The 25,804-nt window shown below is 37.9% G+C and overlaps 1 protein-coding gene across 18 annotated transcripts in view; it reads right to left on the reverse strand.

Annotated features, from left to right (window-relative positions):
• ERC2 (ELKS/RAB6-interacting/CAST family member 2) overlaps positions 1 to 25,804 on the reverse strand; it is a 556,650-nt gene that overhangs the window by 400,595 nt on the left and 130,251 nt on the right. For all 18 annotated transcript variants that reach the window (XR_011100132.1, XR_011100130.1, XR_011100127.1 and 15 more), the window contains 2 exons: positions 18,560 to 18,715; positions 12,184 to 12,351 (listed from right to left, as the gene is read on the reverse strand). Coding sequence is in view for 2 of the 18 variants with exons in the window: in XM_068694082.1 (XP_068550183.1) it covers positions 12,184 to 12,351; positions 18,560 to 18,715 (324 nt within the window). In the remaining 16 variants the exon portion in view is untranslated. The remainder of the gene's footprint in view (positions 1 to 12,183; positions 12,352 to 18,559; positions 18,716 to 25,804) is intronic.

Genomic DNA, 25,804 nt, shown 5'->3' on the forward strand with positions numbered 1-25,804 from the left:
AAGTAATGATACACTAAAGTGCTACATTTGTGTCACAATTGGATATGAAATTAATGTTTTTCTCCACTGAGCTACAATGCTGAATGTATTTGCATCAACTTACATCATGCTTTTTTTCCTGATAAGAGCAGCAGTTAAGTACCAATTGCTGATAAAAGGCAAATATAGTATAAAACTGTACTATCTTCCTCTTCTTGAAGCATACAAATGATAGCCTCATGTCTTTAAAGCAAAAAGGATTTTTGCTGTTGAATCTCTTCCCCACTTCAGTAGCAGCAAAAGGCTTCATTTTAAAAGTTAACATATATAGCTTTTCCACAACAGTGAAGAAAATCTCAGCAAGTCTAATATTCTTCCTTTTCTCAATTCTCTGTTGAATACAGTGACATTTTCAGTATTCTGTAGCTGAAGTAGCCCAACCTTGGCTCATTTTTATCTGACCTCAGGGTTTTCACATCATTAATAAAGACAGAATCAAAACAAAAGCTATATACATTAGGGTAGAAAAAGTTGGCATAGTTTGGAACTATTACCATATATACACATAAAATGGAACAAAATGAAACACACATAGCAGAGGTGAACCTTCTAAGGACTGACTCCAAACTTTTCTCCTAATGGCAATAAACCACTTTCAGACCTCCCAACTCTGGCCACCATGATAGTTATTGCTTTACAGGATTATATCTTTTTTTTTTTCAGCTGTCAATAAAAACTTCAAATGATAGCTTTTTAACTCAAATAAAACTATAAAAAAACCACTGACATCACTAAGATAATAGAAACACCGAACAAAAAGCACATCTTATTTCGATCTACATTCAGCTTATTTACTGTTGGTTTTAAATTTTCTCTCAACATGTGACAAAACACCATTGTATATGAAATGCCATTGCCCAAATATCATTATCTATACTCAAAAATATCAAGATGTCCCCTTATTTCTGGTGGTGTATTATATTAAATATATGTAGATCAACTTAGTAAATAGCTATACTAGTCATGCTTTTCAACAGTAGTTGACATTCTGCAGAGCCTAAGGATCATTATATCTCTGCTTGCACTTCATCTCTCACTGTTGAAACAAACTCATTATGAGCTCAAGTTTAAACTATACTTGAAGTAATTTTCTGAGTCAATTTAGCTGCCATCATGAAAATTCCAGACTTGAAACAATAAAACAAATGTATTTTACTGAATAACAAACACTGATAAAATTCAACAACAACAAAAATAGAATAAATGAACTTCCAGGGACACTTGAACTGCACGTAACAATAATATATACCAACAGATTTCTAAGTGATATGCCTATGCTGCCTTTCACAGGCACCTAGACAGGCTGGAGAAAAGGGCTGATAAGAACCTCACGCAGTTCAGCAAACAAAAATGCCAAGTCCTGCACCTTGGGAGGAAAAAAAACATGCACCAGGATGTGCTGGTTCTACCTCCACCGAAAGTATCTTTGCAGAAAAGGGGCTCGGGGTCCTGCTGGACTGACACTTGACCAGGAGCCAGTAATGGTTCACCTCCTAGTGAAGCCACCCCTGGAGTATTGTGTGGAGTATTGTGGCCAGTTCTGGGCTTCTCAGTACCAGAACAAAACAAAACAAAACACACAGATAGGGACATATTGTATACAGTTCAGCAAGGGGCCACAAAAGGATTAAGGGATTAATTAAGGGATTGAAGCATCACATATGAGAGTTCTGGAGCTGTTTTGCCTACAGAAGAGAAAGCTCAGGGGAGATCTTATCAACGTGTACAAATACCTGAAGGGAGAATGTAAAGAGGATGAAGCCATGCTCTTTTCTGCAGTATCCAGTGCCAAGACAAAAAGCTGTAAGCACACTGAACCACAAGGGGTTCTTCTGAATACAAGGAAATACCTTTTTTTAGAGTGGCTGAGTACTGAAACAGGTTGCCCAGAGAGGTTGTAGAGTCTCCATCCTTGGAGATACTCAAAAGCCACCTGGACACAGTCCTGGGGACCACAGGTAGCCCTGCCTGAGCAGGAGGATTGGGCAAATATGACCTCCAGTCACATGTTATTGCATCATATGCAGTTACTGTATCCAAAATCTGAAGGTAGCCTTACAGTACCATTATTAAGCTAAATAATAAATGCTTATTATGAAGTAAATAGAAACCCAATGAAGATTTATTTTAATATAGGATTTACTGATTTAATTACTACAAGGTGATTACAAAGTAATCCTGATTAGGCAGGGAGCCGACACTTCATCTACCAATACTTTAGCTCAGGATTAGAACTGATCCTCGATGGTTACTTTTACCTCTGAAGAGAAACCCTTCAAGGCAGATCATGACCTTGGTTTAGGACAGCATAAAATTCTACAGCGATAATTAACAAAATTCTGCAAATAGAAGACTTAGGTGTGCAGAAAGAAAGGAGTGTGGCTTAATACAGGCCAAAATATTATTAACTTTACTCATCTGGGATCTACAAACGTACTGCTTGCACAGTACGGAATTCCTGCCATAATGGTTTCCACCTGCTGGAGGGCTGCCACTCGCCTCCACACCTCCCTGCACTGCTGTCTCATCTGCTGCTGGAACACATTGTCCTCCCTTTAGATAAGTAAGACCTGATGACTAGAGACACAAGAGTCAGTTGCTCTAAGCAGACACAATCTTTTCCTAATTCTACATTGCAGAGAGCTAAACCTGCTATGCCCAGAGTCAGTGCTGGGTTACCACCATAAAACATTCTAGGTACTAGTTTACTCAACTTCAAACCTAGGTCTCAGAGAGTGCTCAGATGGTAAAATAGTATTTTTATTCTTCATCTACTCACACACAGCCAAATGTAGCATTTTCCACAAAGATTCACAAGAAAGATAAACATTCCCTCTACTCCACCAGAATTCTCCAAACTAAAGATTACGTGGAAATGTAGAAGGTCCTTTTGAAAGATAGGATATTTATAGGTATTGAAGAAAACCCACTCTTGAGTTATATGAAGCTGATAGTTGTGAAATGGTTACCAAAAAGACTGACCATAAAACTAACAGCGGGTATAAAAAGGAGTTTGGAAAAGTTTTACTAGATCTACACCATTCTGAAATTTCCTGTCTTGCTGCATCACATTTAATTTGCACAGGATGCTCTCGGAGTTGTAATTCTAGATCATTTCTGTTTCTCATGATAAAATTATTAATTTTCATATATTTCACAATACAACTCAGTAACAGGAAAATGCAGTCTGAAGGCATGAATTTGCTAACTGTAATGAACAAAGGAAAAAAATATATGTAATTTTTATTGCAAGATGTTGGCCCACTGACCAGTCAAAAGATATGAAAGGCAAGTAAGTAGGCAAAAGAAATAAGGGAAGAAAGTAGGAATTTCCAACCCAAATAAGAAAAAGTGCAAGCAGCTCAAAGAGCCTGTTTTCAACCATCTCTTAGCTAACACTGTGCCTCAAATTTTGGGCATCCAGTGAATGGGCTATGGCCCTATGAAATAATTTTTAGTGAGGTGCCTTCTTAAGTTTATGTTAAGGGTGTGGTCTTTCTCTTTTCATCTATATGGTGATAAGCAGGGACTTTGGCTACAGGAGCAGATGCAGCCATCTACAAATTCAGGCTGTTGTCCACCTTTTGTGCTGCTCAGGGCTCCAGCACATGTCTATACGATTCCCATAGTTTAACAGAATCTCTCTCCAATAAACCACATAACCAGTCTGGAAGTTGTAAAGCAATAGTTTGTGGGGAAGAGACATTCAGGCAATCACTTTTAACCAGAAGAACTCCCTAAGGACACAGTGGGATGGTAAGGAATGTGCCGAAACCCTGAGCACCTTCAAAATATGCAATTAATACATCGTTAGAATATACACATCAGCCTTAAAAAATCTTTATTTTCTAATCTATGGAATTACTTGAACACAGATTTCTCTTTTTTTTTTTAATGATTTTCAGAGAAAGAAAATAACATTCTTACACAGTTATATAGCAACTTATAACAAATCCTCTGTTTGGTTATCTGAGCCTATTTCTTACAGCTGGCTGAAGGCTACTGTAAGACTGTTCCAAGAAATAAGACAAGCAGTTTTAAGGAGCTGTTGATTCATTCATACTACTACTTCAAATTCAGAGTAGGTAGATCCTAACAATTGGCCCTTTCTCCAGTTCATAGATTTTAAAGAATAAGTAAATAAATAAATAAATAAAGACACCTTCTATGTAATCTATACCAGAACCTTTCATCCTTATGCAATTTCTATTGCATAAATCATTAAGCAATAATAATACACTGAATAACTTGTATTTATTTAAAGGAAGTCTACTAGGAAGGTAAGCAGTTGTGATTTGAAGACTTATGAAGTTACTGAATCATCCACTTCCCTTACTACTGTTTCCACAATTAACCACTTCCTTCTCTACCGTCAAACCCTATAAAAATCTTTATTGTAACATGTATGCACCCAGACCGACTACCCGTTAAAGAATGCAGCGGTTCAGGTCCCCAGATGCAGGGAGTGTCAGAGCCTGCTGCTGCCATCGGCGGGAGGCAGAGAAACTGCGTGCGTGAGGTGTGAGCAGGTGGATGACCTGATCCGCATGGTGGCGGAGCTCAAGGAGGAGGTGGAGAGGTTGAGGGCCATCAGGGAGTGTGAGCGGGAGATAGACTTGTGGAGTAACTCCCTGCAGGGCCTCAAGGAGAGGTACCGGGGTGAGACACCCCAAATGGGGGTAGACCCCCTGCCCTGTAGCTGTCAGGCAGAGGGAGGGGACCTAACAGTTGAGGAGGAATGGAGACAGGTCCCTGCTCGACATCGCAGGCGATGCCCTCCCCTTCCGGCCCCACCTTCCCAGGTGCCCTTACGCAACAGGTTTGAGGCCCTGGAGCTTGAGAGACCGGTGAGTGAGGAAGAGGTAGCAAGTGTTCCCAGGAGGATGCCTAGGGCGAGGAGGTCGACTCCACGCCTCAGGACTGCCCCCATCAAGAAAGACAGGAGGGTTATTGTTGTGGGAGACTCTATTCTCAGGGGAACAGAGGGCCCTATTTGTCGGCCTGACCCTACCCGTAGGGAAGTCTGCTGCCTCCATGGGGCCAGGGTCAGGGACGTTGCCAGGAAGCTTCCCAGCCTGGTACGCCCCTCTGATTATTATCCTCTTTTGATAGTCCAGGCGGGCAGTGATAACATTGAAGAGAGAAGCCTGAAGGCAATCAAAAGAGACTTTAGGGGGCTGGGACGGTTAGTGGATGGAGCGGGAGTGCAGGTGGTGTTTTCGTCCATCCCTACAGTGGCAGGGAGGGATACAGAGAGGACACGGAAAGCCCACCTGGTAAACACGTGGCTCCGGGGCTGGTGCCAATGCAGAAATCTTGGGTTTTTCGACAATGGGGCACTTTACTCGGCACCTGGCCTGATGGCCATAGATGGGTCCCTATCCTTTAGGGGAAAAAGGATCCTGGGCCAGGAGCTGGCGGGGCTCATTGAGAGGGCTTTAAACTAGGTAAGAAGGGGGATGGGGCTGAAGCTGGGATTGTTGGGGCTGTGCCAGGGGGAACAATGGCAAGGCCGGAGGATAAGGTAATGGCCCAGCTGAAGTGCATCTACACCAATGCACGCAGCACGGGTAACAAACAGGAGGAGCTGGAAGCCATCGTGCAGCAGGCAGGCTACGACTTGGTTGCCATCACAGAGACGTGGTGGGACCAGTCTCATGACTGGAGTGCTGCAATGCCTGGCTATAAGCCCTTCAGAAGGGACAGGCAGCACAGAAGGGGTGGTGGTGTGGCTCTCTATATTAGAGAGTCTTTTGATGTTGTAGAACTCGAGGCTAGGAATGACAAGGTCGAGTCCCTTTGGGTTAGGATCGGCAGGGACAACAAGGCTAGTGTCCTGGTCGGGGTCTGCTATAGACCGCCGAACCAGGATGAGGAGACAGATGAGGAGTTCTACAGGCAGCTGACAGAAGTTGCGAAATCTTCAGCGCTTGTACTCGTGGGGAAACTTCCCTGACATATCCTAGAAGCACAACACAGCCCAGAGAAAGCAGTCTAGGAGGTTTCTGGAGAGCGTGGAAGATAGCTTCCTGACACAGCTGGTTAGTGAACCTACCAGGGGTGGTGCCCCGCTAGACCTCTCTTCACAAACAGAGAAGGACTGGTGGAGGATGTGATTGTCGGGAGCTGTCTTGGGCAGAGTGACCACAAAATGGTGGAGTTCACTATTCTTGGCGAGGCCAGGAAGGGGACCAGTAAAACCACTGTACTGGACTTTCGGAGGGCTGACTTTGGGCTGCTTAGGACACTAGTTGGTGGAGTTCCTTGGGAGGCGGTTCTGAAGGGCAGAGGGGTCCAGGAAGGCTGGGCGCTCTTCAAGAGGGAAATCCTAATGGCGCAGGAGCGGTCTGTCCCCATGTGTCCAAAGATGGGCCAGCGGGGAAGAAGACCAGCCTGGCTCAACAGGGAACTGTGGCTTGAGCTTAGGAGAAAAAAAGAGGGTTTATAATCTTTGGAAAAGTGGGCAGGCCACTAGGGAGGACTATAAGGATGTAGCGAGGCTGTGCAGGGACAAAATTAGGAAGGCCAAAGCTCATCTGGAGCTCAATCTGGCTACTGCCGTTAAAGATAACAAAAAACGTTTTTATAAATACATCAACACAAAAAGGAGGACTAAGGAGAATCTCCATCCTTTACTGGATGCGGGGGGGAACTTAGTTACAAGAGATGAGGAAAAGGCGGAGGTGCTCAATGCCTTCTTTGCCTCAGTCTTTAGCGGCAATACCGGTTGTTCTCTGGATACCCAGTACCCTGAGCTGGTGGAAGGGGATGGGGAGCAGGATGTGGCCCTCACCATCCACAAAGAACTGGTTGGTGATCTGGTACGGCACTTGGATGTGCACAAGTCGATGGGGCCGGATGGGATCCACCCAAGGGTACTGAGAGAACTGGCAGAGGAGCTGGCCAAGCCACTATCCATCATTTATCAGCAGTCCTGCCTATCGGGGGAGGTCCCAGTTGACTGGCGGCTAGCAAATGTGACGCCCATCTACAAGAAGGGCCGGAGGGCAGACCCGGGGAACTACAGGCCTGTCAGTTTGACCTCAGTACCAGGGAAGCTCATGGAGCAGATCCTCTTGGGAGTCATCATGCGGCACTTGCAGGGCAAGCAGGCGATCAGGCCCAGTCAGCATGGGTTTATGAAAGGCAGGTCCTGCTTGACAAACCTGATCTCCTTCTATGACAACGTGACGCACTGGGTGGACGAGGGAAAGGCTGTGGATGTGGTCTACCTTGACTTCAGCAAGGCATTTGACACCGTCTCCCACAGCATTCTCCTCAAGAAACTGGCTGCTCATGGCTTGGACTGGCGCACGCTTCGTTGGATTAGAAACTGGCTGGATAGCCGGGCCCAAAGAGTCGTGGTGAATGGAGTCAAGTCCAGTTGGAGGCCAGTCACTAGTGGCGTCCCCCAGGGCTTGGTGCTGGGGCCGGTCCTCTTTAATATCTTCATCGAGGATCTGGACGAGGGCATTGAGTGCACCCTCAGTAAGTTTGCAGATGACACCAAGCTAGGTGCGTGTGTCGATCTGCTCGAGGGTAGGAAAGCTCTGCAGGAGGATCTGGATAGGCTGCACCGATGGGCTGAGGTCAACTGCATGAAGTTCAACAAGGCCAAGTGCCGGGTCCTGCACCTGGGGCGCAATAACCCCAAGCAGAGCTACAGGTTGGGAGATGAGTGGTTGGAGAGCTGCCAGGCAGAGAAGGACCTGGGAGTGATGGTGGACAGTCGGCTGAATATGAGCCAGCAGTGTGCTCAGGTGGCCAAGAAGGCCAACGGCATCCTGGCTTGTATCAGAAACAGTGTGACCATCAGGGCTAGGGAGGTGATCATCCCCCTGTACTCGGCTCTGGTGAGGCCGCACCTCGAGTACTGTGTTCAGTTTTTGGCCTCTCGCTACAAGAAGGACATCGAGGTGCTTGAGCGAGTCCAGAGAAGGGCGACGAAGCTGGTGAGGGGCTTGGAGAACAAGTTCTACGAGGAGCGGCTGAAGGAGCTGGGCTTGTTCAGCCTGGAGAAGAGGAGGCTCAGGGGCGACCTTATTGCTCTCTACAGGTACCTCAAAGGAGGCTGTAGTGAGGTGGGGGTTGGCCTGTTCTCCCACGTGCCTGGTGACAGCACGAGGGGGAATGGGCTTAAGTTGCACCAGGGGAGTTTTAGGTTAGATGTTAGGAAGAACCTATTTACTGAAAGGGTTGTTAGGCACTGGAACAGGCTGCCCAGGGAGGTGGTGGAGTCACCATCCCTGAAAGTCTTTAAAAGACGTTTAGATGTAGAGCTTAGGGATATGGTTTAGTGGGGACTGTTAGTGTTAGGTTAGAGGTTGGACTCGATGATCTTGAGGTCTCTTCCAACTTAGAAATTCTGTGATTCTGTGATTCTGTGATTCTGTAACATATTGCTGGAGACTAATGACTTAATCAGAGAGGTTAAACTCAAGCTGAGAATTCCCAGTCTAACGGTTTCACCACATTCTTCCCCTGTGCAGCCATCTTAAGTGGGAATGTTTTGTGTCTCTCTGCCTAGTCTTGCATAAATTCTGCCTTGCCATTTTTCAGCTGCCTCTTGTAATATCCCACAGACACATGTTCAAATCCGTTTATATTTTTCATATATTCACCGCAGCCCATTCTGCCATTTTTACTGCAAGCATTTCATATGGGATAGGGTTTTCACTTTTTCTTTTGTTTTCGCCGAAGGTGCAAGTAAAAATTACTGTATTTCTCCAGGCTCTTCCTACAGCCAAAGGAGAGAGACTGACACTTTTAGGGAGATTTATTCACAAGTGTTTGAATAACTTGTTCAAATTAGATTGCTAACTAGGTTAAATAAGTAGTTCATATTAAATGGCTAGTTAGATGAATTAAATTAAGGATTATACTACTGTGCACTCTTTATTCAAAGTCCATTCTTACAAAACTAATTCAATCTATTCAATAGAGGTGAAAATCAGGCTATCCACATATCTTCTGCAAGTCCCAGCATTACTTAATTCCAGAAACCCCCCTTCATTTTTAGCCTCCTGTTTAAACTTATAGCTGAAAAGCTTTGCAGCCTGAGACATACCTACACCAACTCTGAAGCCTTAAAATAATAAACAAAGGTGCTATTCTTTCATGGGAATTCATGCCTTGAGAAACCCATGGATATGAGTGTGCGTTATTTCTACCAGTATAATTTAAAATAAAGAACTTTTTCAAGAGATTTGAGACTCAATATATATCCATCAAAGTCCATAAAAGTAATAAAACATTCAGTGCAACCAACTTAAATGGATTAAAAAAATGAGATGCAATTACTATTGCCCAAAGTATAAACATCATTGAAGTGTGTCAAATCAGGTAAATTGCTGACATAACTTAAAGTTTAATACAGGTCATTTAAAGTCTCTGCCTCATAGGTAAAGGCTGCACATGAGAGCACACACTGTAATGCTATCTTTCCAAAAATAAAGAAAAGTTTTGAGGCAAGTGAAGTTATTTCCCATTTTAAATCTGCAATTAAATTTAAATCATTTGGTAAATCGTTTCAAATAAGGCCTACATCTATACACATATAAAACAAGTTCCAATTCAAGTCATATGTTGCTTGTAATGCATCTTGAAATGCATCATATCCCCAAATGAAGTCTGCTATTAACGCATTATTGAAAGGTGTTCGTTTTCATGTCATCTCCCAGGAAAAAAAAAGTTACATTAATGTGTTTGACACCTCTGCCAAAATCCCCTTTTACATGAACACAATTTCAGAAAATTTTAACTAAAATTACTTCCCATAAGAGGTGGACATCATCCCTACTTTTCCCAATTTCCTTTTAAAAATCTTAAAAAGAGAAAAGAACCTCAAAAAACTGTTGGATGATAAAATCATTAGTAAAACCTACTCGCAAAGCAGAGGACAGAAAACACCTAGACCTCTACGGGGTATGTAAAATAGTTTGCAGTGTTTCAGTTTCATCAATCTATGAGGTACTGTAATTACTAAATTCTAACAAGAAAATATATGAAATACAAAAAAATTCTGATGATTCAGTCACAGAAGTTCAGGCTCAATTGATTTACTGAGACAGTCTTAACTATCTAGAACCAAGATATACTGTGAGGACATTTATGAGATTTTTGGCTTGCTTTGTTTTTAAGCCTATCTTATCTCCAGTGACCACACAGTTTATAGTGTTATTTCATTCAGAAGTAAAACAAGGCTTGTCGTCAGAATTATTTGGATTATACAGAAATAAAGGTTAATTAAAGAAAATTATCATAACCAGGACCTTATACCTTACACCAGGACCTTACACTGATTGGAAACTACTATCTTTCACATCCTATATCTTGACAGATTTTTTTTCCTTAAAACCTGGAACAATCTCATGCTATTTGTATAAAACATCATAATCATTTGTAACATAAGTAACATATTAGACAAAACTAATGGAGTTCATTCTCTGCCATTATATAGTATTTCTTGTATGAAGCTATTTTTCTAATCATTCTAATGTTACTTTTTTGTTTAGTTTCCCCCAAAAGATTAACAACAAGCAAGTCCAATACAAATAATTATCTCCTGCACACCAACTGGCAGTTACAGATCATTTAAGTTCAATTGCTTTATGTAAAATATTGAAGCTAAACTGCCTTCTTACGCAGGAAACAGGAACAAGAGCATGGATACATGTCAGAAGCCAACTGGTTCTCCACTAGAACTACACAATCCCAGCAACCCATCATTGAGCGCATTGTAAATTGAGCTCTTTTTACTACTGTCCATCTGCCAGCACTGAGATTGTACTGTCTTGAATAATACTCGTCTAATAAAGACTTAGGAAATCAAACTAGTGGAGAGCCACTAGCATTCATCACTATTGTCAGCAGCATGACAGGTACTACAAACCCTGCAAAACAGATTTGCACAGCTGAAGATTTAAAATATGCAGTCTCCAGTACTCAAAAGCTAGACTGAAATCTGCCAGTGTTGCTAGCATTTTTATCGTTGTTCTCATTACGCTTACTTTAATGTTTTATATACATATATGCACATATATAGATGTTTGCTGGCCGGCCTTTTAAACAGAAGTCCCTTTTAAACAGAATCCCACAATTTCACCTGTATCTTCCAAATGTACAGACAGACAGTAAGACACAGCACACATGGATAATGAGAATCTCAGAAATATTGATTTCCTGCTTCCATGAGAATGATGAGCTTAAGCTAACTCCTTTTTTCTCCTAACACTTTGTTAGCCAGAAATCTGAGGCATCCTGTGAGACTCCCATTTACCAGAAATAATATAATTCTCTGAATAGAAAATATTTGCACATTATTCCACAGATGTTTGTGTTTTCTTGAAAAGGATACACACACTAAAAATAAAGTGAAAAAGCTATAACAAAAAGCAATCTAAATAGTATTGTGTGCTCCAAGTCTATTAAGGTTTTATTTGGTTGGTTGGTGTTTTTTTTCCCTTAAAAATAAAAAAAAATAAAAAACTGACAACCTTTTTAACCCTGGATTTATGGATTTACACATTCCATTAAGTGTAACAACCATCTCAATCTCATATTCTATTACACGTGCTTTTATGATCTGATTTTGTGGATAGATAGCAAACTAATGCACTGGCCTGGTTTAAAGACCAAATTCACAATTTTTAAATAAATTAGAAATTAAATTGCATTAGAAAGGATTCACCACAGATTAGTATCAGGCACCCTTGTACAGACCCTTCAAAATACATCAGTAGCTTCACTCTTCACAGTAGAAATACACTGTAGAAAAGTATCACGCAGAGCAAGCAAAACTCAGTAAACGTAAAAAAACAAACAAAAAAAAAGGAATGAAATCACAACAATCAAGTCATTAGGGCTCAGCCCACCTTCCTCCACCCTAAAGTTGAAGACAAAGAGAATTAGACAAAACTACGCTCTTAAAATGCACTCAAAGGTACTTGTTCAATTGTAGAATGAGATCTGGTGTGTTACCAAAATATATATATCAAATAGACTGACATTTAAAGGCTTTAAAATTATTTCACTATTCTTAAACAAATTATCCTCTACATAGGCTTGCAACAAACACATCATCCGTTTGACACACATAATTAACTAAACATTTATATTGCATTTTATGATTAGAAGATACCATACCTCTGTCTGAAGTATGGCAGCTCTCTGTTCTTTGGCAGTAAGTGACTCTTTAAGCACTTCAATGTGTTGCTTGCAATCTGAATTCTGATTGCTAAGGGTTTCAAGCTTAGTTTGTAAGGCAAGAAGTTCCGATTCTTTTTTTGAGAGTTCTTGCTTCAGTTGGTCAATCTGTAATGGGGCAAATAAAAGGTTAGATCATTAACGGCATTTTCAATTCATAGTTGGACCTGAAACCCGAATGGTGAGAATGACCAGAATATAATACAACTCAGACACCTCCTGTAAATTCTAGAAGAGAATTAAGATATGAACTTTTAACAGTCAAAACTTCCAGTGAGTTTCATGTATTTTCAAGGAACCTGTTTTTGATTGTCCTGCTCTTGTCAAAGTTAAAAAGGGAAACTCTGAAAGCTTAAACATGATGATTTGGCCTATAAATTCACACAGAATCACAGAATCACAGAATCACAGAATTTCTAGGTTGGAAGAGACCTCAAGATCATCGAGTCCAACCTCTAACCTAACACTAACAGTCCCCACTAAACCATATCCCTAAGCTCTACATCTAAACGTCTTTTAAAGGCTTTCAGGGATGGTGACTCCACCACCTCCCTGGGCAGCCTGTTCCAGTGCCTAACAACCCTTTTCGGTAAAGAAGTTCTTCCTAACATCTAACCTAAAACTCCCCTGGCGCAACTTAACCCCATTCCCCCTCATCCTGTCACCAGGCACGTGGGAGAACAGGCCAACCCCCACCTCACTACAGCCTCCTTTAAGGTATCTGCAGAGAGCGATAAGGTCGCCCCTAAGCCTCCTCTTCTATCTGTAGAGAGCCTCTCCCACTATCCCCACCTCCATTTTTAACTCTCTGGCATGGAATCCTCAGGCACTAGGAAAGTCAAGCCAAAGAGATTAGCTTAAGAGAGGTCTGGGGAAAATGTGGAAAAAGAGTTCCACAGAGTGAAAGGTCTATGGTATTTTTAAAAGCATATCCCTAGGGGAAATAGCAGAAACCCATTCACTAAGAAGGAGCTTCTGAATTCTGCAGGAGGTTCATCAGTAAATGACATGGAATTGTGATTATTCTTCCCTTTCTACAATGCTGAGTGGAAAGGGTGGCCACAGAATGTGAAAGTGTGGTGGATTTAGAAAATGAAATCCAAGCAAAGCACTGGACAATATACAGAGCAATGCTAAAGGATGGCGAATTAGGTGACATGTAACTATTCTTTTTAAAGTTCTGTGAAATAACACTGGTCACCAGAAGAGTTCAGATGTGTCATCTCATGAGGATTATTTGAAATAAAACTCCTTAGTACATCTGCATAATTCAGAGAAGCCACATTTACTTGGAAAGTTTTTTTGTTGACTGTAAGGCCTAGACAGCTTTCTTTAAAATTCAAGTTTCAGTTCTGCAATTACCAAAGAAATCATAGACCAGTTTTTTCCATTCTCTTCCTTCATTTCCATCCCAACAGACATTGAGATGCGTAAGTCTAGAAGGGCTAGATAGAAGGTTAATCAAAAGTCTGCAAGAAAAAAAGAATGAATATATATATTCATATGTAATTATGTATATCCATGGGTTGATCCTACTCAACCACATCCTAAATATTCACATGCTAAAATATTTCACAGATTCCATACTGTATAGCAGAGTCACCAGAAATATATTTCTGGTGAGCAAACTATTTCTAGTTTGTTCAAAATTGCATTTTTCTACATTGTGTTTCCTTAAAAATTCACTAAATTATTTCTTTCAATGATGTGCAAAACAATACATGTATTCCTTATTTTCCTCTGTAAGTCTGTATGTCTGCCTACCTGGTTTGGCCAACCACCCCTGAGCTACCATATAAAATCAAGAATCTATACTAGCACTATAAGCAATCACCTTCACAATCTGAAAATATCAAAATAAGAAAAGGAGCATACAAAAAAAAAAAAAAAAAAAGTAAAGAAAATGTAAAAAGTGCCGTTAAGAAACTGCTAGAGAAGAACTTCTCTTGAAAGCAAACCACCTTCTTCCATTCCTTGCCAGAACATGTAAGCAGGTATGGAAACTGAGACAGAAACATATATGAAATGAACAACGGGAAAATTTGTCTACAATATATAAAGACAAAAATTAGATCTGCAACCAATCTGAATTACATCACATGCTTTATATGAGACCCATGTCAACATCGCAGAAAATTCTAAAAACTCTTCTCACTTTTTTCCATGACACAACCCACACCCTGAGAAAGAAACAACATCCCGCCCCCTCCTCCACCTACCCCACGCCCCCTCTCCCCCAAAAAAGAAGGTTGATTTTCACTGCAGGTATCTTTGTGTTTCAGAAATAGAATCTGTTCCTTCGTTCTGACTACACCACATACAAATTGCCAGAAGTTTAAAAATGTGTTATAGCTCTCAAAAAATAAAATCTGTTCAATAATTATGCTTTTGGCTGGTGTTTTATTAAAATAAAGTATAAGGATGAAAATGTAATGAAACTTCAATTTAAAAAAATAAAGTATCAAAAATAACAAAGGCATAACAAAAAAACATGTTACTTTTAAAAATAAATTTTTTACTCCTGGGTAAATTTGCTTTCTAAAAGTTCTGAATAAGCTATTAGTGTGTAAAAAAATGCAACAGGGCCTGAAATAATGTTGTCTCAAACAGATGTACATACATTTTCACTTTGCTATATTTTAAGTGGTGCAGAAGACCAGGAGTCATGACCTTGGGACCTCAGTACAAAAAAAGAAAAAAAAAAAAAAGCAAGAACATTTTTGTACTTTATTAAGACTACAATGAAGATAACATAAAACTCTAAGTGCTATGGCATTCATAGAACTCTCTCCCCTGATTATGACCTTCCAATTTCATGCATGTAATTTGCCTGTCACCGCTTTTTCAACATTGCCCAAAATGATCTTGTTTCATCTCCTTAGCGAAAACCCCAGTTCCTTTGTCTTCTCAATGATTATCACTTCCTTCAATTTCAGTTCCTCTTATACTAGCATTTCAAGAAAACAATAATGATATTCCTTACATTATTATTTTTACATACAAAAATCTTACCTGACATTACAGGGAGAAAGAAAACACATGCAAAATAAATAAATAAATAAATAAATAAATAAAATCTGAACTTTTTCCCTGAATACTGCATAAGTTAAAAATAACGGGCTAAAAATTTAAGTCAATAATTCCATTAAATGAAACTATGCTGATTTATCTATCATAATAACTTAGTCTTATAGGACAAGTGATAACTGGTTTTTCAATTGAAGAAATTAAGTGAAGGAAGAACAGCAATGCAAGTGAGTTTGCTGCACTGAGTAGACTAAAAGTCTATCTGTAGGTTCTACAGTCTATACTGCGCTTTTTTCTTTTTCTTTTTTTTTTTTTTAAAGGTTTTATAATATATCCAGACCTATCCACAAGAAATGCTGTTTTTTTCTTGTATATTCTTTTACAGGATCACCTAGAATTTGCATGCTTCCTTCAAATAGTGTAAAGATCTGTTACTCATGGATGTTAATTACAGAGAGCATTGTTATAGTTCACTTCAACTTAATCAATTCTTAAAATTCAACTTAACTCTGATTTGCTGAAGTGATACTGAATGATCACTATGTTTTCACACTCATTCTTGTAGATAACATGAAGGCTCTAATACTCAAAAGACTACTTGAATTCTAGAGTGAAAACTCTCACCTGTAAAATGCAGCAGTATTCTTTCAAGTATCTGGCTGCTAACCAAAGAACAAAACCCAAACAGGGGAAGGAAGCATTGCAAAGCAGAAGTTAATTTTTTTTAAATGCATATCAATCCACATGCTTTCTTCAAGTTCTGATTAAGGATATTTGAAGTTTCATATCTCTTAGTCATGAAAAATTTAAGACTTGTTTTGACAACTTCCATATCACGTGAGTGATAACAATTTTTGTACTTTCAAATAGAGACCAAGGAGAGATACCATGAAGCTTTCTCATTTCTATAATTCTCCATTTCACAGCAAGTCAAAATTAAAGGCTATATGATTGTTAGCAGTGAGTATTATTAAAAATTAAAAAAGGAACTCTTTCCAACATTCTCTGCATGCATGTGCAATAAATAATATTCTAAGTTGGCCTCCATTTAATGCCTTCCCTTTTACTTAAATCAAAAACAGATATATTTCAAGAATAAACATGAAGTATTAAGAGCTTTATAGCACCTAAGCTTGTTAACTGTGAGAAGAGTATTATTCTATTCTTTGCCATCAATCAGGACTTAAGTATCAGAATTTATCAACAATCTCTGGTTCAACAGATCAAGTACAGTTAAGGCCAGTTTGCTGACAGCTACATAAATATTTTTCCACATTGGTGGAAAAGGTTCTGAGATAAAAATAGTATCTTCTGCTACAAATCTTAATTTTAAGCAGAAAGAAAGGACTGGTGAAAGAAAACAGACAACATTTCATCAGAATGTGGTATTTACCAAAAATCAGAAGTATTGTGAAAAAACAATGGCATGTTTAATAGTCTTCTAATTCATCTGCTTTCTGTATCATAGAAATACAATGAACCTCTTCCTCTCAAACACCTTAGAATATAGTTACCATAATATTAGGCTTTATGCAATATTTTTAAGCAATAGATTTGGCTTTAGGGTATTAGTTTTGTTGTAAATTACTATAACTGGATTGCTTAAAATTTAACCATGTTTAAATGGACAAAACAATTTTCTTGACAATAATACCTCTTAAGAGCAAGTATCTTGTCAAGAAGAAGGGTCTACTACACACACAATAAAAACCTATGAAAATAAGAGAAGTCAAATTCTCTGGAAGGTGCTGTCTGTTTCATTCTCTGACCATAGACAAGCTGCATACTTTCCCAGAATGTTAGCCTGCCCAACTCCAAAAGGTTGACAATGCTATTTATCTACCTGATATTGCAAACTTTGTACTTTAACTGCAATATTGCTGAGTATCATTAATGTCAAGAGAAAGTGGTAGAAGCCACTTATCTCCTCCTCTTTTGCTTACATGACCACTAGAGAGGTAACACCAGCTCCTTCTCCAATTTTTCAGAGCTGCAAGTATACATTTCAGAAAAAAATGAATCAATCCATTTCAAGTCCCTAGAAAAAAAAAAAAAAAAAAAAAGTCCCATGCAAAAAAAAAAAAAAAAAAGAGTCTAAATATTATACAAAACTAAAAAAAAAAAAAAAAAAAGTAACTAGGATGGAAAGACTTAAGTGTGAGATTCATTAATAATCTTGACTACTAAAGGTTTTTGCCCAGATTTTATTCTTCCATTATGGTCACATTTTAATATTACTGCAAAAAGTAAGATAGCTGTTTTTTCCACTTCATGCTGTTGCTGCATTTTGCTCTCCATGTTAGTTTATCTTACAAGTTAAAAAAAAAAAAAATTTCCAAAACCTGAATTTTAAATGAGAAAAGCTTCAGTCATCAGCTTCAGTCTCTGTATTTTTTTATTTCATTTTATATTTTAAACAAGTACCTAAAGTTATTATTTTATAATTTCATGAACAAAATGTTCAAGGTGAGTAGCTGGGAATAAACCACTACAAAAATGTAATATATAATGTAAATGTATATTTAATAGACTTTTAAGGTAATTTAAAAAAAAAAAAAATTAGAAAAGTAGTATTAGAACTCAAGAAAAGACTATTTGGAGAGAACTCATCTTTACCTAGAGAGCAATCAGGCAGGTTGAAATTAAAGGAGGTAAAAAAGTCCATCCAGAACAACAATTTAGGCATCATGATTTACATGTGATGAAGTTTAAAATAATGAACAAGAAGTTCTGCTTAGCAAGCCTGATACCAAGAAAATGTGTACTACACATTTATTATCTGCTTGCAGTCTACTTGGTTATCTATGTACAATGATTTGAAATGAAGAGGACACTGTCATTACAAAGTCATTAAATTGCAAGTCATTAAAATGCTAAAAACTTAAAATTTGGCATCAGCAGTCCTTACTGTAAAACTACTATGAAAACAAGAAAAGAAAAAGGCACAACTAAAACCATGCCAAAATGTTGCAAATCAAAATGATGAGATAATTCATTCAACATTAGAACACCGAACAGAAGAAAGAGAAAAGGGAACATTATATGAAGACTAAGGATTGCAGTTGTCTCCACGGAAGTATTGGAATATGCACTTTCTTACCTCTCTGAAGTTAAAATATAAATGAATTCTTATTTAATCAAAATGCTTCACTTCTCTATAGCTAGTGAGTACCACATAGCAGAGGTTTACCAATGAAAGATATGCAGAGAGCTACTTCTGTTGAAAAAGGTCTAGTTAAAACTTTTGTTCACATTATTTAAACACCGTTAAGATATTAATAGACCTTACCTTATTTTTCATGAACTTTGAGTGACTCTTGTAAACTTCTATTTGTTTTATTTCTTCTTCTCGGTCTTCTGTATTCAGAACTCCATTTGTCTTTAACATCTGTATTTCATCTTCAAGATCTCTTATATTGCGCTCAAGTGAAGCTATTTTTGTATCCTGAATTATACAAAAAAGAGTATTGAAAAAGTATATGAAAGTTGTATATTAAGGCATAAAAATGTTTCTGTACCTGCAGAAACATCAAATAATAAGACAGCAAAAATAGGTAGTAAAAATACAGATAGCATATACACCATCATAAACCAAGATGTATGTAGTAATTCTATTGATATCGATTTAAAGAAACAGACTTTAACCAGCACCAAAAAAAAAAATGCAATGCTATGTTCTATAGCATTATATATAGAGAACATTTTCTGGTCAAAATCCTCTCTATGTTCCTACATGGTTAGGAATGAAGGGAGAAGGAGAGATGCTCTATTTCCCATACATACATGATAACATACTTTGATTGCTCTCCTAACCACTTAGGTCTGGCTATTATTCCAAGCTCTTAATAACAAAGGATAAGTTCAGCCTAGAGAGACCAGTCCATCATCCCTTGAAGAAGACAAGCCACTTCATTATGTGACTGCCTAAGGCAGTTTCCAAGTTTGATTGGAGTTTATGCTTCTGTCTGCTGTCAGGGGAAAGAAAGGTTGTTTCCTCACATGCTTTTTCTCCAGCCACATCATTAAGAGGAGATTTAGCACTTTTTATTATGAGTTTCAAAAAAAATAAACAAACCCACAAATACACAACCACTCAAAACTTTTGTATCACAGACAATAGCTGCCATGTGTGCCAGCACAGCACTGACAATATCCAGTGTTTTTTTTCCCCTTGTTGCCAGCCATTTTGAAATTGAATATATCTCTTCAGTGAGATTTAGAAAGATTTAAAAAAAAAAAATGATTACACCAAGCAGAAGCAGAAGCAGAAGAAGACTGTGTCAGGGTTTACTTGCAAGAACTTAACCCATACAAATCCAGAAGACTTGAGAGATAGCATCCAATGGTTTTAAGACAACTGGCTGATGTCCTCACAAGGATGCTGTCTACCATCTTTGAAAAATCATGAAAACTGTGGGAAATTCCTGACAACAAGAGGAAGAAAAATGTTGCACAGGCTCATATCCTGAGAAGCATTCTTGGACAAGATTCATCATAAAGGAGAAGGTAATTGGGACAGTCAGTATGGATTTACCAAATGTAAATCATGCCTGACCAACCAAATTGCTGTTTTAGACAAAATTTTTAAGTTTGTGGATGTGGATGAAGAATTAATAGTGAATGCCATTTACATCAGCTTTAGCAAGGCATTGGACAGTTTCACAGAACATTCTTATATTCAGGTCAAGATGTTATGGTCTGGACAGGTGATCAAATAGCAAGATGAAAAAAAAAAGGTTGTATGATCAGGCTTAGAGGGTAATGTTCAATAGGTTCTATTCTACCTGGAAGCCAGTAACAAGAACACCATGGGGTCAAATTGGGACCTGTCCCATTAAGTATCTTTAACAGTGACCTGAAAGAGGTGACAAAGCACTTGCTCACAAGCCCTGTGGATGACACCAAGCTGGGAGACCAGTGAATATGCTCAATGGCAGGGCTGCCACCCAAAGGGACCTATAAAGAACCTATAAAGGTTGGATGGGTGGACAACCAGGAACCTTAGAAAATCAAACAAAAACAAATGCAAAGTCCTGTGCCTGGCAAGGAAGAACCCCTTGCAGCTGTACTCGCCAGGGACTGACTGCCCTGGGAGCAGTTCTGCTGGAAAGGATTGGAGGATGCTGGTGGACACAGCAAGCCTAAGGAGCAAGCAATGTATGCTGGCAGCAAAGGCAGAAAGCAGTATCCTAGGCTGCATTAATATGAGCACAGACCCTAAGTAGATCAAGGAAAGACATATTTATTGGACTGTGCTTACAGTACTGCATCCAGTTTTATGCCATGCAGTACAAGACACTGATAAACTTGAGTAAGCTCAGCAGGGGGCCAAGGGGGCTGGAGTACTTGCCCTCAAAGAAGAGGCTGAGGAAACTGGGCTTGCTCAGCCTGGAGAAGAGAAGGCTTCAAGACAGGTGTAAAAACAGCCATCCAGTACAAGTATTACATTTTGAGAATAAGCATTTGAACAGTTTGCCCAGTGAAGTGTAGTCCATCCCTGGAGGTTTTCAAGATATGACATGATAAAACCCTGAGCATCTCTCTTCACCTGGGCTTTATACGGTCATGAGACAATTCTCAAATAGATATGAATTTCAAGGTGACAGAAAGAATTAATAACCAAATTAAAAAAAAAAAAAAAAAAAAGTGTTTAAAAAAATCTAATTCCATTTATGCATATATTAAAAAAAAAAAAAAAAGTAAATCCTACATCACAGAAAATATCAGAAAATCACTATACTATGGCTATAGCAAGCAAGCAGGAAAACACAAACCTCATTTAAAATGGATGAAAATTAGCATCAGGGTGAAAGCATGTTTCTTCACTGAAAGACCAAATGTTCATTAAACAGTTTTGTTCCATCACACAATCAGAGCCACAGTAACAAGTTTCTACTGATAGAGGTATGGGTGTAACAGTCCAATCATACACAGAGAATGGCTCTAAAATAAGCAACAGGGTAAGCACTTACTTACAACCATATAAAGTGGTCAAGAAATTTTTTCACACATCAGAATCCTGATAAATATGCTTAGCCAGCTCCTTCCCAGATAATTCAGAAGTCCAGAGCACAAAATAACACTAAAAAAAATCAGTCATAAGATGATGTGTGTGTGGAATAATACTTGTCAAATTTTGCATACTGCTAACATTGAAGAAACAGGAAAATATACATCTAGCTTGCTGCTGAATTCAGTCACTTGCATCAGACTTTGATATACTACTTTTTACTAGCAGATATGTTTCTGAGTTGTAAAACTATGCATATACACCATGCATCCTGTATGAAAAGCTTAAGTGTGCTTTTAATCCAGACAAGAGCTCAGTTTATCTGAAAAGACTTAAAACTTTTTGAGACAAAGGAATTTCAAATAGAAGTTGAGGAGAGCTATCTTCCATGACAGCAAAAATACTTCAGGTTTATAGAGATAAAAATAATGCACTTTGAAGGGGAAGATCAAACCCCTTCATCTATTTTTACAAGATTCCAAATCAACTGCATCCCTTTTTGGAAAAGGACCTACAGTCAAAAAAATAAAAAAATGTCAGAACACAAAGGAAGCAAAAATAATTGTTGGAATATAAAACCTACTGCTGCTTATCTTTTACCTCACTAGCTGTTTGTTTTCTGGAAAATAACTGATACTGAAAATGTCGATGATGATCTTAATCAGCAGTTCATATTTTTATTTCTTGGAGGACATGTTCAAAGAGAAAGTATTCTTACCAAAAATTATTTAAAAACACCAAGGAGCTGACCAGGGATGCAAGGAATAAATAAAAATAAATGAATAAAACACACAAAGGTCTGGAAGATTTCCAATCATTTTTAAAGTAATATGCATGTATCTAATGTAATAATGGTATTGTTTGTTTGCCTGAATGATAAATTTTCAAGTTCTTATTTTAACATACAGGCAAAATGCAACTTTAATTAGTAGGTTAAGCATCAATAACATTTCCAATAGGATTAGAACACAAACGTTTCCTAAAATGTTTATTAATATTTGTCCAAGCAATCAGTGTTACTTATGCCATAGAGCAAAGGCCATATGAGTAATCACACACACACACACACACACACACACACACAAAAAAAAAAAAAAAAAAAAATGTAATCTCTCTATTGAAAGCAAACAGCTTTCACATGAGAGAAAACAGACTTTTCTTTTTTCACAGGATAACTGTTCTATTCACAGAACATTTTAGAAAAATTATAAAAAAGTAAAGTAAAATTTTAGGCTGGAAAGAAAATAAAATGCAAGAACACTTATTACACTTTATCATTTGGATAAACTGCATGAAAATAAAATTACTGAAAAAGAAAAAATTAAAAGCTATCAGGCTGAGGTAGAACAATAAATACAGTGATTACTGAAGCTCTCACAGACACTGCAATCAAACCAGGTTCTGCCATCAGACATCTTTTTAGAAGCTTTCTATTTCTGCTACTGAAGATAAAAGCAAAATTGAAGTTTCATTGCCCTTTAGAATGACTTTGCCCTATCTAAATTAATACTTACTTACATGACTTGTTATGACATATCATCTGGGAGTAGTCTTCATCAAATCTCTCCAGATAAGTCTTTAAGAGTCCATTTTCTATTGTTTGATTTTTTTTCTTATACACCATATTTACATTTTACACATTTGCAAATATAATATGGCAGAAATCATTCAAAACACATTAGCCTGTTTCACTCTTTTGAAGGTTTATGCATCAGAGAATAACATCTAAGCTTTATGAAAAATATAAAACAAAGTAAATAAAATGCTTCCAAAATTTATCACAAGTTTGAGTTCTCAAAGGACATGTTTATTTTCAATCAGATCTCTGTGTACTGTGATTAGAGCTGTGTACACTAGTTTTCCTATCTCCAGAAAAAAAAAAAAAAATGGCACTGTCAGTTCAGTATTAACTTCTTATTGGAACATAATCTAGAAATTGAGAGAAAAAAAAATGAAAACTAAAATCTGTTTTAGAATCAAAAATATCAGTGATAAGTCCGGAGAGGAGCCAGACTTCACCTTCAATGGCTGTTCAAGGTGTCAAAGGTACCACTTCCTACGTATGAACAATACAGGACTGATAATTCTGCAAATACACCAGACAGGCAGCTGGCTTGCCCAGCAAACCTGTAAGTTTCCTGTCTGGACAGCTACTAGAAAGCAAGGAAGGTGGTAGCTCAAACTTAATACAGACAGCCTGGAGCTCCCATTGGGTTCTATGACGGGTGGATTTAGGTTGGCTTACAGGATAGGTGGAATGTCTCATAACTTTGCTTTCACTGAAAGTTTTGACTGAGTAGGCACATTCCCATAAACTCTTCTGATTCTGCTGAATCAGCATTTTCCCACAGAAAATTTCAGTTGGAAGCTTTTCAACCAGCTCTTGTTGTGGCACGGGGTCTGGCAATCCTTCAGAAACTGAAATAGGAACAGATCCTTTATTTCCTTCAAACCACTAAGACTTATCTTCATTAGCAGCATTCACTAAGTGGGTCTGTGTAGAATCACTAAGAAGATTCCTTTGCAGCACTATGAAGGAAGAAGCTTAGTATTAAGTCGTACTAATAAACATCTTCTGCATTCTACAACAATGCAGCTTTTCTGCAGTTTTCGTGTCAGGCCCTCTATATCTCTGGTAAAAGACACAAGGTTATATAGCAGGATTTACTATATATATCAGGGTACTCACTCTATCTATCCCTTCCTTCCTGCAGTAACCAATACTTCTACATCTTCTGTGTTATTAGAACAATGTTGCAGACATTCTGTGAGAGGGCAGGGCTATTGACTCTTTGGCCTAGCACAAATTCACCTCTTTGGAACATGAAACTCAACAAGTAATTGTCCTGATGCTAATGAAGAAAATAACATTTCACAATACAAAGGAGAGCAACCCAACAAATGAGTTTCTACGGTAAAGTTTCAAGAATCCTATAATAAGATCTTATATTTCCAGCCCCTACCAAAAAAAATAAATAAATAGTAAGGCAAAAAATATATTCTGTATCAGTCTTTCATCCTCTGAAACGATGAGTAAGAAAAAAAAAAATTGCTACTCTTATATAATTTCAAATACATTTGGTACATTTAATAAACTATGCCTATGAAAAATTTTGCTTGTAGAGCATTCCACAAGCAATCAGCAACAAATATTTGAAATTTCACATTTAATAAAACTTGTATGTCAGTGTACAAATACACAAATACTATACACAACTAGTCTTACCATAAATTTTTCCAATTTAATGCAGTGAATATTGAGGTTTATTTCTGAAGACAAGGGGAAGTGAAAGTTCATGCAATCTTAAAAATAGGAGTATATTGCACTGCAAACACACACACACTTTTGCAGAACCAAACCCATACCTGAAATATCAAAGCTGGATCAATACATAAAGATGGCTTTTTCTGCAAGTAAGGTAAACCACAGATATTTTCATTTACAGCTTACCAGCTTAAGACTTCTTAATTCATGTTGTTAAACGATATAAATTTCAGGATAGTCAATGCTGTACAGTTAGGATGAGCTTTATGTTATCAGTAGGCAACTCATTCTGATTTTTGCTCTCACTGGTTTAAGTCTGGAACTGTGAACAAGATGAGTAAATTTTGACCTAGTGGTAAACAATTTGGATTTAACTTGTAAGCGAAGATATCAGTGACCTGGCATCTGCCTGCAAACAAAACTCAAGGAAGTATACATGGGTGCAATGTCAATTAAAGGAATGCATTTCAGTACATTGGCTTTATTTTGTGCTTAAGCAGACAAAGATTTAGGCATGAGAAAAAAAAAAAAAAGTTACTTGTTCAGGTGAAAAAAAAAAAACAACTATTCTGGCTTTCTATTCAACACAAATCATAAAATCACATGAAAGCTGTTAGATATTTATTTACACCTTATATTAGTGTGCATTTGCTACCTCTAGCTTCCACATGCTGTATTTTGTATTTTTGTATTTATTTTCAGGACTTGAGAGGCCTCTTTTTTATGAAGATACCTCATGTAGGTTATCTACAGACTATAATCTCTTTTCTATCTACGGAGCTCTAACTTTATCTCTTTGATATACACAAAAAAACTAAACTCCTAAAGTTATTCATTATAATGCATGCTTGATAAACTTTTTTAAACATTCTAATGACTTTTGTCTGAACACTTCCCAGTTTATCAACATGGGTTTTTTTAATCCATAGACATTAAAAGAAAACACAGCCTTCCAGTAACTGTTGTACATGTGCCAAATGTAAGTTCTTTACACTCCTAATTAAGGTCTTAAAGATAGAGGTAGGGTGGCATTTCATCTTGTCATTTTATAGAAATTTTGTATAAAATACAACAACTATCATTGAGTATCTAACAGGGACTCATCTTACTTCAAAATTCTGTTAAACACTTCAATCAACAAATATTCTCTGAGCTTTATAAACAACTAAACCAGGTCTTGCTTACATGCCTAATTATCAGTAAAATTTCCTATAACATAATTCCAGTGTCATTCTGTAAACATGGAAGATTCAGGACAG

This window comes from Anas acuta, chromosome 11 (genome assembly GCF_963932015.1).
Source record: "Anas acuta chromosome 11, bAnaAcu1.1, whole genome shotgun sequence".
NCBI lineage: Eukaryota > Metazoa > Chordata > Aves > Anseriformes > Anatidae > Anas > Anas acuta.